At 35.5% G+C, this 25,482-nt stretch overlaps 1 protein-coding gene across 5 annotated transcripts in view; it reads right to left on the bottom strand.

The window, feature by feature from the left end:
- Positions 1-25,482, bottom strand: part of OSBPL8 (oxysterol binding protein like 8) — a 163,496-nt gene that overhangs the window by 92,518 nt on the left and 45,496 nt on the right. For 3 of the 5 annotated variants that reach the window (XM_081249781.1, XM_081249782.1, XM_081249784.1), the window contains one exon: positions 2,564-2,701. In XM_081249781.1, coding sequence (XP_081105907.1) covers positions 2,564-2,654 — 91 coding nt within the window. In that variant the 5' untranslated portion in view covers positions 2,655-2,701. Of the gene's footprint in view, positions 1-2,563; positions 2,702-12,575; positions 12,613-25,482 lie in introns of those variants that run through there. The other 2 variants (XM_081249780.1, XM_081249783.1) reach the window with 2 other exon arrangements.

The raw sequence follows: 25,482 nt of genomic DNA, 5'->3' as shown, positions 1-25,482 counted from the left end.
AAATACACAAGACAGGGGAAACAAATAAAACAATACTGCAAGGAGGCAATCAAATCCAAAAGGTCCAACACTCTGTAGGGACACTGACCTAGTTTCTTAAAAAAGTCAAAGGCACAAGAGAAAATAAAATAAGAGTAAACAAGGAGGCTCTTTGGGATTAAAGGAGATATAATTCTATAACAACCAGATGCAATGCATGAACTTTTCTTGGATCCTGGTTTCAAGAAGCTTATTGCAAAAAACTTGGGGACAATTGGGGAAATTTAAATTTGAGCTAGGTGTTAGCTTATATTAAATAATTATCATTAACTTTGTTAGATCTAATAAAGGTTTTATGGTTATATAAGAAAATGTTCTTAATTTTTAGAGATGGATTAAGTATTTGGGGGTACAACATCATGAGGTCTATGATTTACTCCAAATATTCCAGCCCCACCCCCAAATAAATAAAATAAATCCAACAAAAGGTTAATAATTTCTTACATCTACTTGATGGATTTATTAGTGTTCATTGTACTATTCTCTCAAATTCCTTGTTTGCCGGAAAATGTTTGTGACACATGAAAGTACTTTTAATGATTAGTAACTAACCTTTTTGTTACTTCATTAAATTCCAAGTTAAAGAATTCCTCTAAATATTCTAGTACACAGATATATCAATCAGATGAACCATATTTATTACAGTCAAAATTCTGGTGCACAGAACAAAAAAATCACGTAAGCTGCATCCTTTCAGAATTTTATCTTAATGAAGCTTATGTATACCATTGTGTACCATACATCCATTTTCAAAAAAGCATTTAGAAACAAAAATGCTAACTTTACAAAATATATTCAACAACCAAGCAATAAATTTTAGCATAGTAGTAATTGTTTTTATCTTGTTAAAGTTTTTCCAATTCCTGCAATGCTATATAAAAATGTCTCCATCTAACACTTGACTAGAAAAACATTTTCCACTGGAATAAATTAGAAAATGATCATGTAACTTACTATTAACCAGTTAATATTCACTTAAAAAGAAGTAACTAAAGCCTACTTCAAGGAATAATTCATAAAGTAACAACACTAAAACCTGACTAACTATACAGACAGTATAACATAATTGTTAAGACTCTAAATTTCTAAAAATACTTGATAACCTAAGTACATATTAGCTTTCAAACACCAAATTTAAGTTCTTAGTTTTAAAAGCAGAAGTCTTTCCAACACAGTTACCAGTAGTACCACAGGAGAGTTCAAAGCATTTGATCAAATAAACTTTAGCTAAGAAGCAGAATCGAATATACAAAAGGTATCAATTATGAATTAGGAATTCCATAATCCCTGGAAGTCCCCAAGACTCTTTTAAAGGGTCTGCAAGGTCAAAACTAGTTTCATAATACTTTTTCACTGTGTTGACATTTTCACTGATAGTGCAAAAGCGATGCTGGGTAATACCACTGGCACTTCGGCACATATCAAAGCAGAGGCACCAGACTGCAGTGGTAGTCACTGATTTCTTCACTGCCATGCACTTGCAGTAAAAGAAGGCCAGTTTCACTTACAAATGTCCTTGATAAAGCTAGACATAAATTAAAGAGATTTGCAAAAACTGTAAAACAGTAGTTCTCAGCCAGAGACAATTTTGTCCTGCAAGGGACATCTGTCAAGATCTAGAGCTGTTTCTAGTTGTCACAATCAGGAAAAATACTATTGGCATCTAGTGCACAGTGGCCAAGGATGCTGCTAAATATCCTACAATGCATGGGATATCTCCCCTCAACAAAGAATTATCCAGCCCCCAATGACAACAGGGCCAAGGCTGAGGGACCCTGAAGGAAAAGAATACTACTCTTCTCATTCTCACTCAACTTTTTTTTGGTGGGGGAGAGGGGGTCAGTTATTTTTCATAAAAATATTTTAATCATATTAACCTGTGATAGGTTTATTATTTAATTTTAAATGAATTAAGAGCAAACATTTTAAACAAACTATTACATATAAAATAAGCTACAGGATTTATTATATGACACAGGGAATGTAGCCAATATTTTATAATAAATATAAATGGAGTATAACCTTTAAAAATTGTGAATCACTATATTGTAAACCTGTAATGTGCATAATATTGTACGTACATCAACTATACTTCAATTAAAAAAACAGTAAACATTTTTTTAAGGTTTTACTTTTAATTTACAATACAGTAAGTATCAAGAGGTTACCTAACCCACATAAACGAAAGTTCTTTGGGGGCTTCAGTAATCTTTGACAGTACAAAGGAGTCCTGAGACCAAAAAGTTTGAGAATCACTGAATTAGAAGAATGATACAACTAACCAAATATATTGGAGAATATAAGGGGAATTAAAGGACTCCAAAGGAAAATGCACTAATTTCAAGAGTATTATGAACGATCAAAACAAACATAAACCTTTATAAAACCAAACAGTCCAAAAGAAAAGTCATGATAGACCCCCAAATGTCATTTTCTCCCTAAACACACACACACACACACACACACACACACACACCCCACACCATCAAAAACAACAAAAAACATTAAAAGTACAACTCCTTACCCTGGCTATGAGGACTTGCTGGACTAAAAGATGGCTGATACAAATCTTTGGTTGGCGTTGGAAAAGCTTCTTTCCCTTGGCGCTGACTCATCTTTCCTGGTGTCAGGTGTTGAGTATCGTCACTGTTTGCTAACACAGCTCAAGGAAAGAAGGGAAAAAGAATTAGTACGTAATTCATAGATTTACATAACCGCATAGTTAATAACATGGAATAGAACTACGACTGAAATGGCCTCAGTGGTTATACTCATTTTACCAACTCAATACTTTAATAAAAAATTAACATAATTGTTTTATTTTTAGTTTGTTATCAATTCAAGAGGAATTTATAGGTATCAAATTATACAAATTATAGACCTCATAAAAATGAAAGTACATATTCTGATAATGAAAGTACTCCAAGGTTTACGTCAACCTTTCATTGTGTTATTAACTCTATATATTTGTCAATAGAGCAGTAAGCAAAAGACAATGTCATTTCACAGAAGAAATACAAATGGTCAGTAAACATGAAAAGATAGTCAACCTCATTAGTAATGAGAAAAAAATACAAATTAATAGCAGTATAAAATAGTATTTTATATTCATTAGAACTTCTACTCTAATTTCTGATTTTCATGGAAAGTAGGTGTGATTCTTGTTTTATAGATGGGGAAACTTTAGGTTCAGAGATTGTCTTGCCTAAGACTAAGTAATAGAGGTAAGATTCTAACTCAGAACCATTTGGTTCAAAGTCTGGTCTCAAAAGCTTGCTGTCCCAACAATCAATCTAGTGTTTAAGGCTGCTATTCGCCCATTTGACCAAGCTACTAATAGAGGAGAGCAATGCCCCGTTCCAGAGAGGGCAGAAAAGAGAAAAATACTCATTGGAGGCGTAGGGCAGATCGTGAGCAGATGCACGGTGCCCCAGGATCTCCACCCTTTCATTTTATACAACTGCTTTTCAGTCTATGGAAACTTGAGTTTTATCTTGAGAGAGGATGATTCTGTCTTCAGTCTACATGTAATTTTAAACTTAATAGTCACCTTTTTAATCACCATATCTTTTAAATCTAATTGTTTTAACATGTTTTCAAATTGTGCTAAAGTTATCAAAATTATATTTTAGCTCCTTAAATTTTAAAGTAAAAACTCAAAAATACTTTCACTTATCATCCAAGTAAAGATATAAAAAATTTATTTTCCCATCAAGTCCATAAAAAAGAATCCTTATACTGATAAATACTAAATTTTTATCTCCTCCTAAACTCAAAAACTCACATATCCAACTACCTGCCTTATAATCACCTCTATTATTTTACAGACATCTCAAATTTATCCAGAACCGTTCTGGCCTTTCCTTATCCTCCAAACCTGCCTCTCTTCCATCTGTTAATGGAATCACTATTCCCCTCCCCCACTTTCTCAGGCCAAAAACCTTAGATGTATTCTTTGATTTTTTTTCTTTCTTTCACATTTCATATCCAATTCATCTGTGAGATCTTTATACTCTATCTTCAAAATTTATCTGGAATCCTCCTACTTCTCCTCACTTCCACAACTACCACCCTGTTCCAAGCCAGCATTACCACCATTATCACAGCAGCAGATTTCTACTTTGTCTCCAGACTTAGCATCTTGCTCCCTGCCTTGTGTAGAGTTCATTCTCTATACAGAAGCCTGAGTAATCTTTGTAAACCGTAGATCAGATTTGTATTAAGGAGAAATATCCACAATGGCTTTCCATTATATTTGCAATAAATTCCATGGCCTAAAGATTCAACAGTCTGGCCCCTGCTTATCTTTCCAACCTCATTCTCTACTATTCTCCTCTTTATTCGCTTGGCTCCAGCCATAATGCCCTTCTTGGTATTCCTCAAACATGCCATCTTGCCCCAGTCACAGCCCTTATATCTTTTTTCCCTTCTACCTGGAATACTTCTACCCCAGACCTTCATATTATTGACCACTCTCATCATTTGTTGTCTGTGTTCAAATGTCATCTCTTTAGAAAAGCCCCTCATTGTGTTTTTTGATAAGTCAGTTCCTAATTTTAATATAATACAATTTATCAATTCTGGTTTTGTTTTTTTTTGTTTTTGGTTAGTGCCCATTCTACCACAATTATATTCTATCACTTTACCCTACGTGATTTTCACTGTAGCTCTTATCAGTATCTGAAATTATATCATTTATTTGTCTATTATCTGCCTTCTACATGAGACCATAAATTCCATGAGAAGGGAGTTGTCTGCCTGATTTTTCCATAAATCCTCAAGTCCCAGTGTGATTCTGGCATACTGAAGGTGATCAAAAGAATTTTGTTAAAGGAATCAAATCAACAAATTCTATATTTTTATGAAACTTCATTATCATAAAGTATACGGTGGCTTATTCAGTTATTAAATCCAATATCCATTTAATACCTAAAAATTATTACTGAAATTTAAAATGTATGGTACTGATATAGAGAGAGACAAATTGATCTAAAGACCTTAACAGAGAGCTCTCAGAGACAAACCCATGCATATGTGGAGCATGTATATATGCTAGAGGTAGGAAAGACTATGCAATTAATAATATTGATACTAGGAAAATTGGTCATCCATGTTGGAAAAATAGGTTCCACTCTCATACCACACACAAAGAATATTTTTTATGCAATTAAAAACATAAATGCAAAAAGCAAAACTTGAAAGCTTTTTAAAGAAAATTTAAGAGAAAATCTTTATAAATTTGGGGTAGGAAATGATTCCTTTAAAACCCACGTACCTATGGTCAACTAATCTATGACAAAGGAGGCAAGGATATACAATGGAGAAATGACAGTCTCTTCAACAAGTGGTGCTGAGAAAACTGGACAGCTACATGTAAAAGAATGAAATTAGAACACTCCCTAACACCATACACAAAAATAAACTCAAAATGGATTAGAGAAATAAATGTAAGACCAGACGCTGGAAAACTCTTAGAAGAAAACATAGGAAGAACACTCTTTGACATAAATCACAGCAAGATCTTTTTTGATCCACCTCCTAGAGTAATGGAAATAAAAACAAAAATAAACCAATGGGACCTAATGAAACTTAAAAGCTTTTGCACAACAAAGGAAACCATAAACAAGACAAAAAGACAACCCTCAGAATGGGAGAAAATATTTGCAAACGAATCAACGGACAAAGGATTAATCTCCAAAATATATAAACAGCTCATGCAGCTCAATATTAAATAAACAAACAACCCAATCCAAAAATGGGCAGAAGACCTAAATAGACATTTCTCCAAAGAAGACATACAGATGGCCAAGAAGCACATGAAAAGCTGTTCAACATCACTAATTATTAGAGAAATGCAAATCAAAACTACAATGAGGTATCACCTCACACAGTTAGAATGGGCTTCATCAGAAAATCTACAAACAACAAATGCTGGAGAGGGTGTGGAGAAAAGGGAATCCTCTTGCACTGTTGGTGGGAATGTAAATTGATACAGCCACTATGGAGAACAGTATGGAGGTTCCTTAAAAAACTAAAAATAGAATTACCATATGATCCTGCAATCCCACTACTGGGCACATACTCAGAGAAAACCATAATTCCAAAAGACACATGCACCCCAATGTTCACTGCAGCACTATTTACAATAGCCAGGTCATGGAAGCAACCTAAATGCCCATCGACAGACGAATGGCTAAAGAAGATGTGGTACATCTATACAATGGAATATTACTCAGCCATAAAAACGAATGAAATTGGGTCATTTGTTGAGACGTGGATGGATCTAGAGACTGTCATACAGAGTGAAGTAAGTCAGAAAGAGAAAAACAAATATCTTATATTAACGCATATATGTGGAACCTAGAAAAATGGTACAGATGAACTGGTTGGCAGGGCAGAAACTGAGACACAGATGTAGAGAACAAACGTATGGACACCAAGGGGGGAAAGCGGCAGAGGGGTGGGGGTGGGGGTGTGATGAATTGGGCGATTGGGACTGACATGTATACACTGATGTGTATAAAACTGATGACTAATAAGAACTTGCTGTATAAAAAAATAAATAAAATAAAATTCAAAAATTAAAAAAAGACACAACAAAGCACTAACCAAAAAAGAAAGAAAAAAAATTAAGAATTAATCTAATCAAAAGATAAAAAGAAATAAAAAAAAACAAGAGAAGATATTTGCAATACATATAATTAACAAAGAGCTGGTATCCAGAATATGTTAAAAAAAAAACTCCTATAAATCAATTAGAAAAAGATGAAAAATGCAAAAGAAAAATGGGAGGATGCATCGAAAGAATGCCTGAGAATAAACTTAACCAAGGAGGTGAAAGACCAGTACACTGAAGACTGTAAAACACTGAGGAAAGAAATTGAAGAAGACACACACAAATGGAGAGATATACCATGCTATGGATTGGAGGGATAGTATTAAAATGTCCATACTATCCAAAGCAATCTATAGACAATGCAATCCCTCTCAAAATTCCAATGGAATTTGTGTGGAACCACACAAGACCCCGAGCAGCCAAAGCCATCTTAAGAAAGAACAAAGCTGGAGGCATCACACTCCCTGATCTCAAATTATATTACAAAGCTACAGTAATCAAAATACTGTGGTATTGACATAAAAAAGGACACATAGATCAATGGCACAGAATAGAGAGCCCAGAAATAAACCTACACATATATGGTCAATTAATTTATGACAAAGAAGCCAAAAATATATAATGGGGAAAAGGCCGGTCTCTTTAATAAATGGTGTTGGGAAAACTAGACAGCTACATGCAAAAGGATGAAACTGGACCACTTACTTTCTGACAAAAAAATTAACTCAAAATGGATTAAAGACTCAAATTTAAGACCTGAAACTATAAAACTCCTAGAAGAAAACTGGAAGTGACCTTTTTTTAAAAAAATTTATTTATTTATTTTTGGCTGTGTTGGGCCTTCATGGTTGCGCGCAGGCTTTCTCTAGTTGCGGCGAGTGGGGGCTGCTCTTCACTGAGGTGCATGGGCTTCTCATTGCGGTGAGCAGGTTTCTCATTGCAGTGGCTTCTCTTGTTGCAGAGCACAGGCTCTAGGTGCACGGGCTTCAGTAGTTGCAGCACGCAGGCTCAGTAGTTGTGGCTCGTGGGCTCGAGAGCGTAGGCTCATTAGTTGTGGCGCACGGGCTTAGTTGTCCACAGCATGTGGGATCCTCCCAGACCAGGGCTTGAACCCATGTCCCCTTCATTGGCAGGTGGATTCTTAGCCACTGCGCCACCAGGGAAGTCCCTGGAAGTGAGCTTCCTGACATCAGTCTTGGCAATGATTTTTTAGATTTGACAGCAAAAGTAAAGGCAATAAAAGCAAAAATAAACAAGTGAAACTACATCAAACTAAAAAGCTTCTGCACAGCAAAGGAAACCATCAATACAATGAATGGAATAAAATGCTTGCAAATCATATCTCTGATAAGGGGTTAATATCTAAAATATATAAAGAACTCATATAGCTCAATAGCCAAAAGGTACATGAAAAGATGCTCAACATCACTAATCATCAGGGAAATGCAAATCAGAACCACAATGAGGCATCACCTCACACCTGTTAGAATTGCTATTATCAAAAAGACAAGAAATAACAAGTATTGATGAGGATGTGGAGAAAAGGGAACCCTTGTGCACTGTTGGTGGGAATGTAAATTGGTGCAGCCATTATGGAAAACAGTATGTAGGTTCCTCAAAAAGTAAACCTATATAGAACTACCATATGATCCAGCAATTCCACTTCTGGGTATTTATCCAAAGAAAATGAAAACCCTAATTTGAAAAGATATACGCATTCCATGTTCACTGCAGCATTATTTACAATAGCCAAGATATGGAAACAACCTAAGTGTCCATCAATGGAAGAATGAAATCTTTTCATTTGTGACAACATGGATGGAACTTCAGAGCATTATGCTAAGTGAGATAAGTCAGAGGAAGACAAATACCATATGATCTCCTTTATATGTGGCAGCTAAACAAATAATCAAGAACAACAACAAAAACTGAACTCACAGATACAGATAACAAATTGGCGGTTTGCCAGAGAGGGGTCGGGGTTGTGTTTGTGCAAAATGGGTCAAAAGGTACAAACTTCCAGTTATAAAATAAATAAGTCATGCAGATGTAATGTACAGCATGGTGACTAGAGTTAATAATACTGTACTGCATATTTGAAATTTGCTAAGAGAGTAAATCTTTTTTAAAATTGAAGTACAGTTGATTTACAATGTTTCAGGTATACAGCAAAGTGATTCAATTACATATCTATATGTATATAGATATCTACTTATCTATCTATATTCTTTTTCAGATTCTTCTCCATTATAGTTTATCACAAGAGTAAATCTTAAAGCTGTCATCGCAAGAAAAAAAATTCTGTAACAATGTATGGTGATGGATGTTAGGTGGATTTATTGTGGTTATCACTTCAAAATATATACAAATATGGAATCATTATGTTGCACACTTGAAACTAATACAATGTTGTATGTCAATTATACCTCAATTAAAAAATTTTTTAATTAAAAAAAAGAAAAATGGTGGGAAAACGTGAACAGTTAGTTCATGCAAGAAGAAGTGCAAATGGTCAATAAATGTACAAAAAGATTTTCATCCTCTTTAGCAGTCAGGAAAAAACAAATCAAGATCACAATGAAATAAATATTTTACACTCAGTAAAACTGAAAAAAATTGATGAGTCTGATAATGCCAAATACTGGTTAAGGATGGGATCAGTGAGCCATCTTAAGCATTGCTGGCATAATATAAACTGATATAAGCACTTTGGAAAACCATTTAGAGCTTATAAAATTGAATTTCACATATCCTATGGGTCCAAAAATTCCACTCCTAGCTTTATACGTAGAAATACTCTTACATGTGTGTACCAAGAGACAAAAATAAGATTCGTTTATAGCAATGCTGTTCAAAATAGCAAAAATCAAAACAACTTAAATATTCATCAATTGAAAACAATATGGATTAATATATTGTGGTATAGGCATATAATGGAATAGTATGTAGCACTAAAAACAGATGGTCTTTATCTATACCCAGTAACATGGCTGAATCTTGGAAATCCAATGTTAACTACAAAAAACAAGTCCGAGAAGATGACATATAGCATGATACCATTCTTATAAAATTAAAAACCTAGCAAACCTTAGTGATACATATGTAACCTAAAAATAACCCAAAAAATCTATTTTTGAAAAAGCAAAGAATAATAAACAAAAAAATACAAATTAGTCATCACCCCTGGGGGGGTAGGCACAGGGAGAGGAAAGAGAAGCAGCACATAGATAGACATGAGGCATTTGTAGGATTCAAGTTCTTTAATTGAATGGTAGGTTCAATATGTACTCACTGTATGATTATGCTTTATAATTTACATATGCTTCATATATTCTTTTATAGTATTAGTACATTTAAGGCTAATTTAAATACATTATAAGAACAGCTAAAAGAATTAAAGTATGCTTTAGTATTCCATAAGAAAGACATACATATCTAAGTCTTGAATAACTTCACTATATAAAAAAGGAAAAGTGTAAACTTAGTTCTATTCACCCCTTTCTAACTCCTTATTGATTGAGGTGTTACTGTTTATGATTTTGTTAACCTTGAAATGAGAGGACTTGTAGAAATAGCAATACACAGAGTATATTTCCTTAAAAACAGAAAGCATTTTTAAATTTTTCTCTCACCCCATTCACAAACATTAACTATACAGAAAATCTGTGTAATATAAAAATCATTTTGATGTCCTATATCACTTGCACAACAGTAGACTAGTCACATATAAACTCAAGAAGGGCAGTGACGTTATTTTCACTTGTATCCTTTGGCATAAAACTGACAATAAATACTTACTAAATGCTTGGATCGATATTTGACCAATGAATCACTGCAGGATTCCAAAACAGTTTCTGGTAATTCAATCAACTGACTCACCTTCTAAAGATATTAGCATTATAGTGCCCTCTCCTGGTTCTACTTTGTAGTCAAAGTAAAGCAAAGCAACCTACTTTGCTATTCATATTATTTTTAAATATGGTAAAAACTAATCACACTGAAATAATTAATAGTAATATAATTAACATACTGTAACTTCTAAGAGAATATGATTCTATAACTACCATTCTTTCTGAATTCAACTCATCAATACAAAATCTGAAGAATATTACAAGCCTCAAAAAGTCTGGTGTTTGCTTTTAATCTAAATGAAAACTAAGAAGTAAAGTAATTGTTTAAAGTCATACAAATCTCTATGAAAATCCTAAATATCCCCTTACAGAGGGTATACCTTTTCTCAAATACATAAGTAATTTGAATATGATCTTCATAGTTTTTTCATTCAATTGTACAGATCCTAATGAAGTACTATGTGAAATTACTTTTCACTCAAAAAGTCTGCAGTAAATAATTATACAGCCTCGGTCTTTAAACAGTTGGCAGAGTACAATATAAACTCATCTCTACTGTATGTTGTATATTTTAATTTACATATGCTTAAAATATATAACCACAATAAGTTTCTAAAAATGCAATTCTATTTGTAAAGTTCAGCAGTGCCAGTCAGTTCACCTGAACCAACATCTAAATATATGAGGTAATTAAAGTAACTGAAAAATGCATTGAAAATATCTACCAGGTATCACAAGTAAGGCTGAACAAGAAAGCATAAAAATGTTCTGGGATTTGTATACTTTTTCTACTTTTAAATTTTACTATTCTAATAATGCTAGATTATAATAAACAATATATTTAAAATACTATGAATTCTTGCAATTAGAATAAAAAAGGAATTTTAGCATATCACTTTAAATTACCTCTCTTTTTAGAAAACAAAATCACAAACATACTATAACCATTATTAGAGACAAACAGCAACTGATCTAGACCAAAGTATTTTACAACTAGAAGAAGCTTTGCCATTATCTTGCTCAGTCCCCTTCTTTAGCCAATAAAAAAAATGAGCCCCAAAGTGGTGAACTGACTTACAACAGTCAATTATTTAGGAATAAATACTAAAACATCCTTAATTGATATAATTTCCACATTGGTCTTGAATAAAGTTAAAATCTTTGTCTGATTTATGATGCAGTAATATCTTAATTATTTGGTTAGACTTGAATTCAGTAAAATGATAGTTTCATTCTGATTTCTGAAAACCAGAAGATGACATATTGAACTAGCAGCCAATTCTAACTCCTTAGATATTTAAGTTCTTAGCTTCAGGCTCTTCATCTACAAAATTAATGCTTTATTAAATGATCTCTGAAGTTTCATTCACCTCAGTAATTCTATGACTTTTAAAATGTCACAAAGCCTTGAAATTATGTATCCATGGGTCTAACTCCCCTACTAGTATATAATGATCTTAAGGGCATGGCACATGTTTTATTCATTGTGTACCCCCTGAAGCTAGGACAGCGTCTGGTCAAGAAAAAATTTTTTGGACATAAATTTAAAGGGTGCATCTTCTAAATCCCTAGATAAAACAGGTCACTTATAAAATCACCAACGTATACATAAAAACTTTCCATAACCAAATTATCTATTATGTAAAAATTCTGACAAAATAAGACAGTATTTCTCACTTTCAGATGGCAGTGAATTTGTTGTACTATATCCAGCCTCAGAGTACTCTGATCTATGCTTTGTGATGATTGTAGAAAGGATACTATAAAGAAGTATTAATTCATAATTTAGGAATTATGAATTTATAAATTATGAATTAGATAACTGGCTAAATAAATAATCCATATTCAGATAATCAAGATGTAAACATACAAACACTATCAATCTCAGACGGACACTGACAACAGATGGCTACTGAATGATCATTTATATTCTTTGCTTTATATTTCAATGCCTGGAAAGAAAAGTAGAAGACTTAATAACCAAAATGGAAATACCACATGCCTTTTCTAAGTACACATCAAAATATTATCATGTCTCCAGACATGCCATTCAAACTTTAGCTACTTACTTGATGGCCCAAGGACATCTTTGCTATCACCAAGAAGCTTTTAATGCAGGGTAATTGAGCAGCAAACAAATACAATCCAAACCAGGAAGAAGCAAAATGTATCAGGATTGAAGCAGCAGTGAAACAAAAGGACAAGGAAAATAGCATTAGTTTATAAGTAGAAAGCACATGCATATCAACTCTAATAATCATAATTTGCAAGGAATTTTCTTTTCCACACATAAAAAGACCTTGGCTTAGGCATTATGTTTGTTTTAATTTTGGAAAATGAAGGTGGAAAGAGAAAAATGAAATCACCCAAGTATTTTGTTTTGAAAATTACTCAAGTGAAAAATTACTTTCAACTATAATTCAAGGTATGGGTTAGGAGTGATAAAAAATTATTTAGAAATGTAAAGGACAGCCAAAAAGTTATTCATTCTTTAAATTCAAGTGGCTTAAAAATATATAACACCCATGCACTATTAAATATTAGTTCTGCATGCCATGAAAGCACTTAACACTACATAGAAATTCAGGATGCTTCTTCTACATAAAGAAAGGAGTTTACTGAATGCTTATATTATGCCAAGCATGTGCAAAGAGCTTTCACAGAGACATCAACAAGGTGGAACAAATTTTTTTCTCAAATGGCAAAAAAACAAAGAGTATTGATTAGAAGAACAATAAATTTTATTAAGTTAGACAAAATTTTCTTAGGACCCACTAATATCAAGCCTATAATCTAGAGCTACTAGTCTCTAGGAAGTCAGAAGATCCAATTCTTAAATGATTAACTTGCAATCAACTAAAAGAAACAGGAAAAAGACTGCTGATCTTTGTCTAGTAACTATTTTAATAAACAGCATTACACTAAATGTCACCTATAGACAAGTGTTTTGGTCTCCCTTGGCAGGAACAGAGTCCTTAGCTCTCTCCTTCATTTCAAATACCAAACATGGAAACGTATCAGAAGTGAAGAAACAAACAAAAAGTTCCCACCACTAATGACATTATTGTTTGGTCTTATTTAAAGGGAATGGGAAATCTTAATTGGTTTTGACCAAAAAAAAGTAGCAGTTGTTTGCTTTGGGGCTTCTGTTGTCTCCTAGGGAAAAAAAAATCTTGGCCCTGTTACTTCCCTAAAGTGATGGTTATTTCACAATGCTTAAAATTATGTTCTAATGCCTTTAAAGGCATTTGCTCTATTCATTTTTTCTATAGGTGTCCATTTAAACTCATTCTTCTATAAACTGATTTCAGTTTCACAGATAAACTAAAAAAAAATACAGCTTTAGTGACAACGAAATAATTGTGCTCAAATCCATTACAGCTAGCAAGCATGTGGGAAGAGATTAAAGTATTTGTGAAAGGCAACCTCTAAAATGGCCCCAGTGATCCCCACTTTTTGGTGTATAATTCCCTCTCTTTGAGCATATACTGGACTTGCTGAATCAGTTCTAATGAACAGAAAATGGCAGAGGTGAAAGGATGTCATTTCCAAAATTAGACTGTAACAAGACTATGACTTCAAACTTGTTTGTGGTCTCTTGCTCTCTCCTAGACAGATCATCCTGGGGAAAGCCAGCTGCTGCATCATGAGGCAACCCTGTAGAAAGGCCCATGAGGCAAAGGAACTGAGGTCTGCCCACAAACCCCAAGTGACCTTGGAAATGGCTCTCCCGCCTCCCCTGACCCCCTCAGCGGCAGCTACCACTCTCCAGTAGCTTGACTGCAACCATATGAAAGATTTTGAGCTAGAGACACCTAGCAAAGCTGCTCTTAAATTCCCGACTCACTGAAATTGTAAGATAATAAATGCTTGCTTTCTACCATTTAATTTTGGGATGATTTGTTATATATCAATAAATAACTAATACAATATCGGAAAACTGAAGAAAGTTTGGAACCTGACAGAGACAACTATGGCAAACTTTACAAATCCTTCATAGACATCTTTTAGAAAAATCTTCCTGTACTGATATGAATAATTACCAGTTTCCCTAGATACACCTGTAACTTCGTAAAGGAAAGCAATGATTCTAACCATATTTACACAGTTAAGAGTATTTAATTTCACAAGGGCCAGTCACATTTGAAGCTTCTGAGCTGGTCTTCTACTTAGGATAAAAGATCAAGTTCACTTTCACTGTACAGTTCTGTATGGTATAATTCTCAGATTTTGTTGATTAAAAGCACTATGCCATCTTCTGTGCAGCTGTACTCCTTATATATTTACTCCCAGAAAATAATCCCTAGCATATACAACAGCTTCTGAACATTTATTTCAAATTATGCTTTCAACATTATATCCTCAGGCATATTGGTGTCATGTAAATCTGAATGTACTGTATTAATCCAATATTTTTCTCAGACTGAGACACTGGAGAATAATCAAAGTAAACACTGTCTATTCTTTCTTTTTTTTTTTTTTTTTTTTTTTGGCTGTACATGGGCCTCTCACTGTTGTGGCCTCTCCCGTTGCAGAGCACAGGCTCTGGACGCGCAGGCTCAGCGGCCGTGGCTCACGGGCCCAGCCGCTCTGCGGCATGTGGGATCTTCCCGGACCAGGGCACGAACCTGTGTCCCCTGCATCGGCCGGCGGACTCTCAACCACTGCGCCACCAGGGAAGCCCAACACTGTCTATTCTTATAATTGATCCATCATCCATCCATCCATCCATCCAAATATTCATTGAGTACCTACTATATAGACAGGTATCATTTTAGGCACTGAGAAATATAGCAGTGAACACAACAGACAAAAATCCTGTCCTTGTGGTAGTTATGTTCTAGTAGGGAAGATAAACAATAACATAATAAACAAGTAAAATTTTGATGTATATTATACAGTATAAATACTAAGGAAACATAAGCAGAAAATGAAGACATAAAATGTTAGGGAAGATGGAGTTAAAGTGTTAGATAGGGTGGCCTAAGAAGGCTTCACCACCAAGCTGACTGAACAAAACGAGGGAACTGAACCATAAGGACTCAGAGCGGATGAGCACTCCAGGGAGAGGGAGGATCAAGTACAGAGCAGAGTGCTTGCATAGCAAGACTGGAGTGTTTGGAGGACAGTGCAAAGGCCAGAGGGCTGGCAACAAGGCAAGGAGGAGAGCAGCAGTGAAGTCAAAGAAGTAAACAGCTGTAGAACGGTACAGGACCTAGTCAAGGCTTCTGTTTTATTCTGGGTGAAACAGGGAGCCACTGGGTAGTTCTGAGAAAAGCAGTAACATACATGAAGTATGTTTTAATAGGACTGCTCTGGCTGCTATGTTGAGAATAGACCAGAGGGACAAGGGTATTATCAGTTCAGAGGTTACTGCAATAATCTAGGGGAGAGATGAAGGAGACTTGGACCAAGATGGGAGCAGTGACAATGATGAGAAGTAGTTAAGTTCTAAATACATTTTGAAGGTAAGGTCAACAGGATTTCCAAATAGGCCAAGCATGAGGTAAAAGAAAAAAAGGAATCAAAATGATGTCAAGGGTTGGAGTCTGAGCACCTGGAAGGATGAACTGCCATAATCTGAGATGGAAAAGACAGTGAGACAAGCTAGTATACAGGGAGAAATATAGGTACAATCATCCCTTGGTATCCAGAGAGAACTGGTTCCAAGACACCTCCCACCCCCACCCCACCCCACCACAATACCAAAATCTGTGGATGCTCAAGTCCCTTATATAAAATGGTGTAGTATCTGTATATAACCCATGTATATCCTCCTATATACTTTATATCATCTCTAGATTACGTATAATATCTAATTCAAAGTAAATGCTATGCAAATAGTTGTAAATACAATGAAAATGCTATGTAAATAGCTTATAGCATGTGGTAAATCCAAGTTTTGCTTTTGGGAACTTTCTGGAATTTTTTTCCCCCAAATATTTTCCATCTGCAGTTGGCTAAATCTGTGGATGCAGAACCCTCAGATATGGAGGGCCAACTGTAGCTCAGTTTGGAATAGGTTAAGTTTGAAATGCCTGTCAGACATCTAAGTCAAAATGTCAAGTAGGCAGCTAGACACACAGACCTGTACAGAGAAAGGTTTAGGTTGGTAAGAAAATAGTATAAATTATGGTATGTGTGATAGTTAGGGTATATGATCTGAATGGCTTCATCACAGGAGATTGAAAAATGCCACAGGATAAAAGAACAGCCCCCAGAAAATGTATATTATAATGGAACAACAGAACTAAGAATTAAAGCTGAAACACTACAAATAGAAGCAGAAACACAATGAAAAATAAGCTTCACTTCAGAAACCTTTCCCAGAAGGATGTGGATAAAAAGGCATTAAGTTGAGATGCAAGTGAAATCATGCTCCCAGAATTATTTGCAAGTGATGCTAACTGGGAAACAAGATATAAGTAACTGAAGATTACATATTAATTTTACCAAGTAACTGACATCACTGAAGTCTTCTACACACTGCTGAACTGCACACTACACTTCCTATTCTTACTGCTTTTAGGATTGGGCCTAATTTGTGCAGTTCCATGTTGTATAACCCATGAATAAAGATGATGTGGAAGTATTGATGTGGAAATGCTCTATACAAGTACCTTTTAAGATATTTAAAAAAATAAAAAGCTAGCCACTCTTCTTGGCTTTTGTTAGAGAACCAAAATACTCCTAGAATTTCAAAGAATCCAAAGTCTTCTCCTCAGCTTGTTCAGAAAAAGAGCATTTAAGATATGACAGAAACATTTTCTCTCTCTGAGCAACTTATCATGTTTACAATTATCCCTTGAACAATGTCGATACAGTCATCTCAAATTTTTTATCATATAAATAAATTCTCTACTTTGGCAGAAAGCATGAGCTGAAAAATAATAAAATAGTAACATGCCTAGAATTTTTCTACTTAGTATTCAATAGCATACTGCCAGTACTTTAAATAAAAGCATGAAATATAGCCATTATCTAAATCTTTACTGATTTTAGTCTACAAATATCAGGAAAAGAGCATAATACAAAAAATGTGATTTTACTATCATGTACTTCTAAATATTTGCCATGCCATCTATAATTAGCATAAAGCTTGTGACCTTTAAGAAATGTAAAGAAGAGTTAGAAGTTCATAATCACACCCTTCAACCTGAGAAGCCCCTCAGTCCTGAGCAATCCAGGACAGATGGCCACCCTATATACATAATACAGAAACAATACCATGAGGTCTATGGCTTGATTTCATTGCCTTCAGCATGGCACCTCCCTGTTTTATTGATTTGACTTACCTGTTGAGCTTAAGAAAAGTACAAATAGCTTATCAAGCACTGATATGAGTAGAGCTTAAAAATAAAATTTCAAGCAGATGGCACCTCTTCCCCCAATACAGTTGATCAAGTTGTACTCAGAGAAGCACTCCTACTTCAGTGGGCTCTCGGAAGCCACAATTCTGAGAATCCACCTGCCAATGCAGGGGACACGGGTTCAAGCCCTGGTCCAGGAAGATCCCACATGCTGCGGAGCAACTAAGCCCGTGTGCCACTACTGAAGCCCATGCACCTAGAGCCCGTGCTCCGCAACAAGAGAAGTCACTGCAGTGAGAAGCCCGCGCACCAACACGAAGAGTAGTCCCGGCTCACTGCAACTAGAGAAAGCCAGCACACAGCAGCACAGACCCAGTGCAGCCAAAAATTAAAAAAATAAAATAAAATAAGTAGAATAAATTTTTTAAAAAACAGAAAATTAAAAAAAAAAGAATGTTCTACTTAGTGTTATCTTTGGCTCTTAGAGTAAGGAACTTCAATGAGGGATATACAACGTAGCTGAGATCTGTTTGTTCTTTAAACAGGAGTCATCACTCTATACTTAAATGAAGTTTTTCATATTCCTGCAATCATTTGCAAAACACACATGTGCACATTTTATCCCTGAGTTTTACAGGAGAGATTCTAAGGGAATATTTTTCTGGGACTAGAGTTTATTGCTGTTAGAGAGTATGATCTGATCTGCCAGGCAGTTACATTTTCGATACAGCAATTCCACCGCCAGGAATGTATACTAAAAGATGTGTTCAGGTATATTTATCACATCATTTATAGTAATCTACTTAAAACAGGGAATTAAATAAATAATAATACATTCACATAATAAAATACTATGTAGTCATTATAGTTTGGTTTTTTTTTCAGGGACTGAAAAACATTCATTATATATTGGCTTTTAAGAGTGTTATACTGAATCACTTTGCTATACAGCAGAAATTAACACAACATTGTAAACCAACTATACTTCAGTAAAATAAAATTTTTTTAAAGTAGGTTATAAAGAAGTTTGTATGATATGACTCCATTTTTATGAAATTTCATGTGTAAGATATACACATATGAACACATATATGCCACCAAAATAAAAACAGTGGTTACCTCTAGAAGGTAGTATTTTATTTATTATATTTTTCTTTACTGTTTAAATATGCCACATTGGTATACATTATTTTTATAGTAAAAAAAGATTAAATCTATTTACATATTGGAAAAGTGAAAACGCAATTTTCAAAGTGATCTTTTCGATCTATATTAACTACATTTTATAATGGCATAATCATCTATGATTAAACATAGTGGAAAATATATTTTAAGAATCTAACCTAAAAAAACCCAACATTTTGAACATAAAAATTAACATTTTGAACATAATACCATATATTACTCTCTGTCTCTTGAACTTCAGCAACTTCTGTAAATGGCAAGATCTAAAAAAAAAGACAAATTTTCTCAGGAGTGATTTAATTTCGTATACCTAAATCTGAATCTAGAGAGCACGTACAGTTTATCAAATGAATTAAGTGGTGCATTAATCTTTTAAAAAGTAGCAAAAAAAAAAAGTGCAATAGTATGTTTACCAGTGTCTGTAACACTGGAAACTAAATCCTTAAAAAAAAATCCCTTCAGGAAATGACAATCAATCTGCCAACCCGTGAAGTCTTCTCAGACATGTTCTGGGGCTTCTTCACAGTTCTTATCCTCCTTGCATATATTTAATTATACCAGCCCTTCCACCATGCAAGCCCTCTCCTCCTTTAGTTTCTAAAATACGCCACTGTTCTGGCTTCCTTTCTCCTAATTTCCTACCTCCACTTGGTCCTCCAATTCAGTAAGTGAGTGACCTTAACCAATGCTCAATCCTCAACTATTTGTTGTGTTCTTTCTACCTGCTCTCTTCCTGCAGATTCCATTCTTAATCAAGACTCATTTGCTACCTTTATTCAGACAACTTTCAAATTTCTTCTTCAGACCTAGCCTATCTCCAAAACTTCATCCCAACACATTCCTACCTGTATGTTTGGACATTATTGCAAATTAACTTCTGGTTCTAAAATTCTGTTAACAGGCCCTGAACCAAGATGGCGGAGTAGAAGGACATGCTCTCACTCCCTCTTGTGAGAACACCAGAATCACAGCTAGCTGCTGGACAATCATAGACAGGAAGACACTGGAACTCACCAAAAAAGATACCCCACATCCAAAGACAAAGGAAAAGCCACAATGAGACGGTAGGAGGGGCGCAATGACAGTAAAATCAAATCCCATAACTGCTGGGTGGGTGACTCACAGACTGGAGAACACTTATACCACAGAACTCTACCCACTGGAGTGAAGATTCTGAGCCGCACGTCAGGCTTCCCAACCTGGGGGTGCGGCAACGGGAGGAGGAATTCCTAGAGAATCAGACTTTGAAGTCTAGTGGGATTTGATTGCAGGACTTCGACAGGATTGGGGGAAACAGAGACTCCACTCTAGAGGGCACACACAAAGTAGTGTGCACATCAGGACCCAGGGGAAGAAGCAGTGACCCCAGGGGAGACTGAATCAGACTGACCTGCTAGTGTTGGAGGGTCTCCTGCAGAGGCAGGGGGTGGCTGTGGCTCACTGTGGGGACAAGGACACTGGCAGCAGAGGTTCTGGGAAGTACTCCTTGGTGTGAGCCCTCCCAGAGTCTGTCATTAGCCCCACCAAAGAGCCCAGGTAGGCTCCAGTGTTGGGTTGCCTCAGGCCAAACAACCAACAGGGAGGGAACCCAGCCACACTCATCAGCAGTCAAGCGGATTAAAGTTTTACTGAGCTCTGCCCACCAGAGCAACAGTCAGCTCTACCCACCACCAGTCTCTCCCATCAGGAAACTTGCACAAGCCTCTTAGATAGCCTCATCCACCAGAGGGCAGACAGCAGAAGCAAGAAGAACTACAATCCTGCAGCCTGTGGAACTAAAACCACATTCACAGAAAGATAGACAAGATGAAAAGGCAGAGAGCTATGTACCAGATGAAGGAACAAGATAAAACCCCAGAAAAACAACTAAATGAAATGGAGATAGGCAACATTCCAGAAAAAGAATTCAGAATAATGAGTGAAGATGATCCAGGACCTCAGAAAAAGAATGGAGGCAAAGATCGAGAAGATGCAAGAAATGTTTAACAAAGACCTAGGAGAATTAAAGAACAAACAAACAGAGATGAACAATACAATAACTGAAATGAAAAATACACTAGAAGGAATCAATAGCAGAATAACTGAGGCAGAAGAATGGATAAGTGACCTGGAAGACAGAATGGTGGAATTCACTGCTGTGGAAGAGAATAAAGAAAAAAGAATGAAAAGAAATGAAGAGAGCCTAAGAGACCTCTGGGACAACATTAAACGCAACAATATTCGCATTATAGGGGCCCCAGAAGGAGAAGAGGGAGAGGAAGGACCAGAGAAAATATCTGAAGAGATTATGGTCAAAAACTTCCCTAACATGGGAAAGGAAACAGCCACCCAAGTCCAGGAAGCGCAGAGAGTCCCATACAGGATAAACCCACGGAGAAACACGCCAAGACACATAGTAATCAAATTGGCAAAAATTAAAGACAAAGAAAAATTATTGAAAGCAGAAAGGGAAAAACAACAAATAACATACAAGGGAACTCCCGTAAGGTTAACAGCTGATTTCCCAGCAGAAACTCTACAAGCCAGAAGGGAGTGATATACTTAAGTATATCATGATATACATGATATACTTAAAGTGATGAAAGGGAAGAACCTATAACCAAGATTACTCTACCCAGCAAGGATCTCATTCAGATTTGATGGAGAAATCAAAAGCTTTACAGACAAGCAAAAGCTAAGAGAATTCAGCACCACCAAACCAGCTCTACAACAAATGCTAAACGAACCTCTCTAAGTGGGAAACACAAGAGAAGAAAAGGACCTACAGAAACAAACCCAAAACAATTAAGAAAATGGTCAGAGGAACATACATATCAATAATTACCTTAAACGTGAATGGATTAAATGCTCCAACCAAAAGACACAGGTTTGCTGAATGGATACAAAAACAAACCCATATATATTCTGTCTACAAGAGACCCACTTCAGACTTAGGGACACATACAGACTGAAAATGAGGGGATGGAAAAAGATATTCCATGCAAATGGAAATCAAAAGAAAGCTGGAGTAGCAATACTCATATCAGATAAAATAGACTTTAAAATAAAGAATGTTACAAGAGACAAGGAAGGACACTACACAATGAACAAGGGATCAATCCAAGAAGAAGATATAACAATTATAAATATATATGCACCCAACATAGGAGCACCTCAATACATAATGCAACTGCTAACAGCTATAAAAGAGGAAATCAACAGTAACACAATAAGAGTGGGGGACTTTAACACCTCACTTACACCAATGGACAGACCATCCAAAATGAAAACAAATAAGGAAACACATGCTTTAAATGACACAATAGACCAGATAGATTTAATTGATATTTATAGGACATTCCATCCAAAAACAGCAGATTACACTTTATTCTCAAGTGCACACAGAACATTCTCCAGGATAGATCACATGTTGGGTCACAAATCAAGCCTCAGTAAATTTAAGAAAATTGAAATCATATCAAGCATCTTTTCTGACCACAACGCTATGAGATTAGAAATGAATTACAGGGAAAAAAACGTAAAAAACACAAACACATGGAGGCTAATGAATACGTTACTAAATAACCAAGAGATCACTGAAGAAATCAAAGAGGAAATCAAAAAATACCTAGAGATAAATGACAATGAAAACATGATGATCCAAGACCTACGGGATGTAGCAAAAGCAGTTCTAAGAGGGAAGTATATAGCTATACAAGCCTACCTCAAGAAACAAGAAAAATCTCAAACAATCTAACGTTACACCTAAAGGAACTAGAGAAAGAAGAACAAACAAAACCCAAAGTTAGCAGAAGGAAAGAAATCATAAAGATCAGAGCAGAAATAAATGAAACAGAAACAAAAAAAAAAGCAAAGATCAATAAAACTAAAAGCTGGTTCTTTGAGAAGATAAACAAAATTGATAAACCATTAGCCAGACTCATCAAGAAAAAGAGGGAGAGGACTCAAATCAATTAGAAATGAAAAAGGAGAAAGATCAGGAACAAGACAAGGTTGCCCACTCTCACCACTATTATTCAACATAGCTTTGGAAGTCCTAGATACGACAATCAGAGAAGAAAAAGAAATAAAAGGAATACAAATTGGAAAAGAAGAAGTAAAACTGTCATTGTTTGCAGATGACATGATACTACACATAGAGAATCCTAAAGATGCTACCAGAAAACTACTAGAGCTAATCAGTGAATTTGGTAAAGTTGCAGGATACAAAATTAATGCACAGAAATGTCTTGCATTCCTATACACTAATGATGAAAAATCTGAAAGAGAAATTAAGGAAACACTCCCATTTACCTTTGCCACAAAAAGAATAAAATACCTAGGAATAAACCTACCTAGGGAGACAAAAGACCTGTATGCAGAAAACTATAAGACACTGATGAAAGAAATTAAAGATGATACCAACAGACAGAGAGATATACCATGTTCTTGGATTGGAAGAATCAATATTGTGAAAATGAGTATACCACCCAAAGCAATCTACAGATTCAATGCAATTCCTATCAAATTACCAATGGCATTTTTATGGAACTAGAACAAAAAGTCTGAAAATTTGTATGGAGACACAAAAGACCCCGAACAGCCAAAGCAGTCTTGAGGGAAAAAAACAGCTGGAGGAATCAGACTCCCTGACTTCAGACTATACTACAAAGCTACAGTAATCAAGACAATATGGTACGGGCACAAAAACAGAAACATAGGTCAATGGAACAAGATAGAAAGCCCAGAGATAAACCCACACACCTATGATCAACTAATCTATGACAAAGGAGGTAAGGATATACAATGGAGAAAAGACAGTCTCTTCAATAAGTGGTGCTGGGAAAACTGGACAGCTACATGTAACAGAATGAAATTAGAACACTTCCTAACACCATACACAAAAATAAACTCAAAATGGATTAGAGACCTAAATGTATGACTGGACACTATAAAACTCTTAGAGGAAAACATAGGAAGAACATTCTTTGACATAAATCACAGCAAGATCTTTTTTGATCCACCTCCTAGAGTAATGGAAATAAAAACAAAAATAAACCAATGGGACCTAATGAAACTTAAAAGCTTTTGCACAGCAAAGGAAACCATAAACAAGACGAAAAGACAACCCTCAGAATGGGAAAAACTATTTGCAAATGAATCAACAGACAAAGGATTAATCTCCAAAATATACAAACAGCTCATGCTGCTCAATATTAAAAAAATAAACAACCCAATCCAAAAATGGGCAGAAGACCTAAATAGACATTTCTCCAAAGAAGACATACAGATGGCCAAGAAGCACATGAAAAGCTGTTCAACATCACTAATTATTAGAGAAATGCAAATCAAAACTACAATGAGGTATCACCTCACACAGTTAGAATAGGCATCATCAGAGAATCTACAAACAACAAATGCTGGAGAGGGTGTGGAGAAAAGGGAACCCTCTTGCACTGTTGGTGGGAATGTAAATTGATACAGCCACTATGGAGAACAGTATGGAGGTTCCTTAAAAAACTAAAAATAGAATTACCATATGATCCTGTAATCCCACTACTGGGCACATACTCAGAGAAAACCATAATTCAAAAAGACACATGCACCCCAATGTTCACTGCAGCACTATTTACAATAGCCAGGTCATGGAAGCAACCTAAATGCCCATCGACAGACGAATGGCTAAAGAAGATGTGGTACATCTATACAATGGAGTATTACTCAGCCATAAAAACGAACGAAATTGGGTCATTTGTTGAGACGTGGATGGATCTAGAGACTGTCATACAGAGTGAAGTAAGTCAGAAAGAGAAAAACTAATATCTTATATTAACGCATATATGTGGATCCTAGAAAAATGGTACAGATGAACTGGTCTGCAGGGCAGAAGTTGAGACACAGATTATAGGACAAACATATGGACACCAAGGGGGGAAAGCCACAGTGGCGTGGGGATGGTGGTGTGATGAATTGGGCGATTGGGAGTGACATGTATACACTGATATGTATAAAATTGATGACTAATAAGAACCTGCTGTATAAAAAAATAAATTAAATTTAATTTAAAAATTAAAAAAGAAAAAAAATTCTGTTAACAAAGAAAAGGCTTAAACTTGTTTTAGAAGCATCTTTATGTCAAAAATCATACTCAGTAGCTTCCCTCGGAAACCAACTTCCATGCCAACTTTCTCAATTCTTTCAACGGTACCATCTTTCTTTCAATCACTCAGACCTAAACCCTTGAGTCACTGAGACTCTATTTTCCCCCCTAACATCTGATTAAGTCATTAAATTCTAATTAATTTTACCTAGACAATATCTATCTCACATCTAGTCCTTTCTTTCAATTCCCATTAATACTAACCAGGCCAGACCCACATTACCACATTTCTGAGCTTTTGCATCTTCCTTCTAATAGATGTCCCTGCACTCAGTCTTACCTTACTCATTTACCTCCTACACTAAATACTGAAGTTCAAACACACAATAAAGACCTGGTCCC

The sequence above is a fragment of the Mesoplodon bidens genome (genome assembly GCF_964165515.1).
Source record: "Mesoplodon bidens genome assembly, chromosome: 11".
Taxonomy (NCBI): domain Eukaryota; kingdom Metazoa; phylum Chordata; class Mammalia; order Artiodactyla; family Ziphiidae; genus Mesoplodon; species Mesoplodon bidens.
Note: the sequence above shows the minus strand (reverse complement) of the source record. Positions and strands in the feature narration are given on the sequence as shown.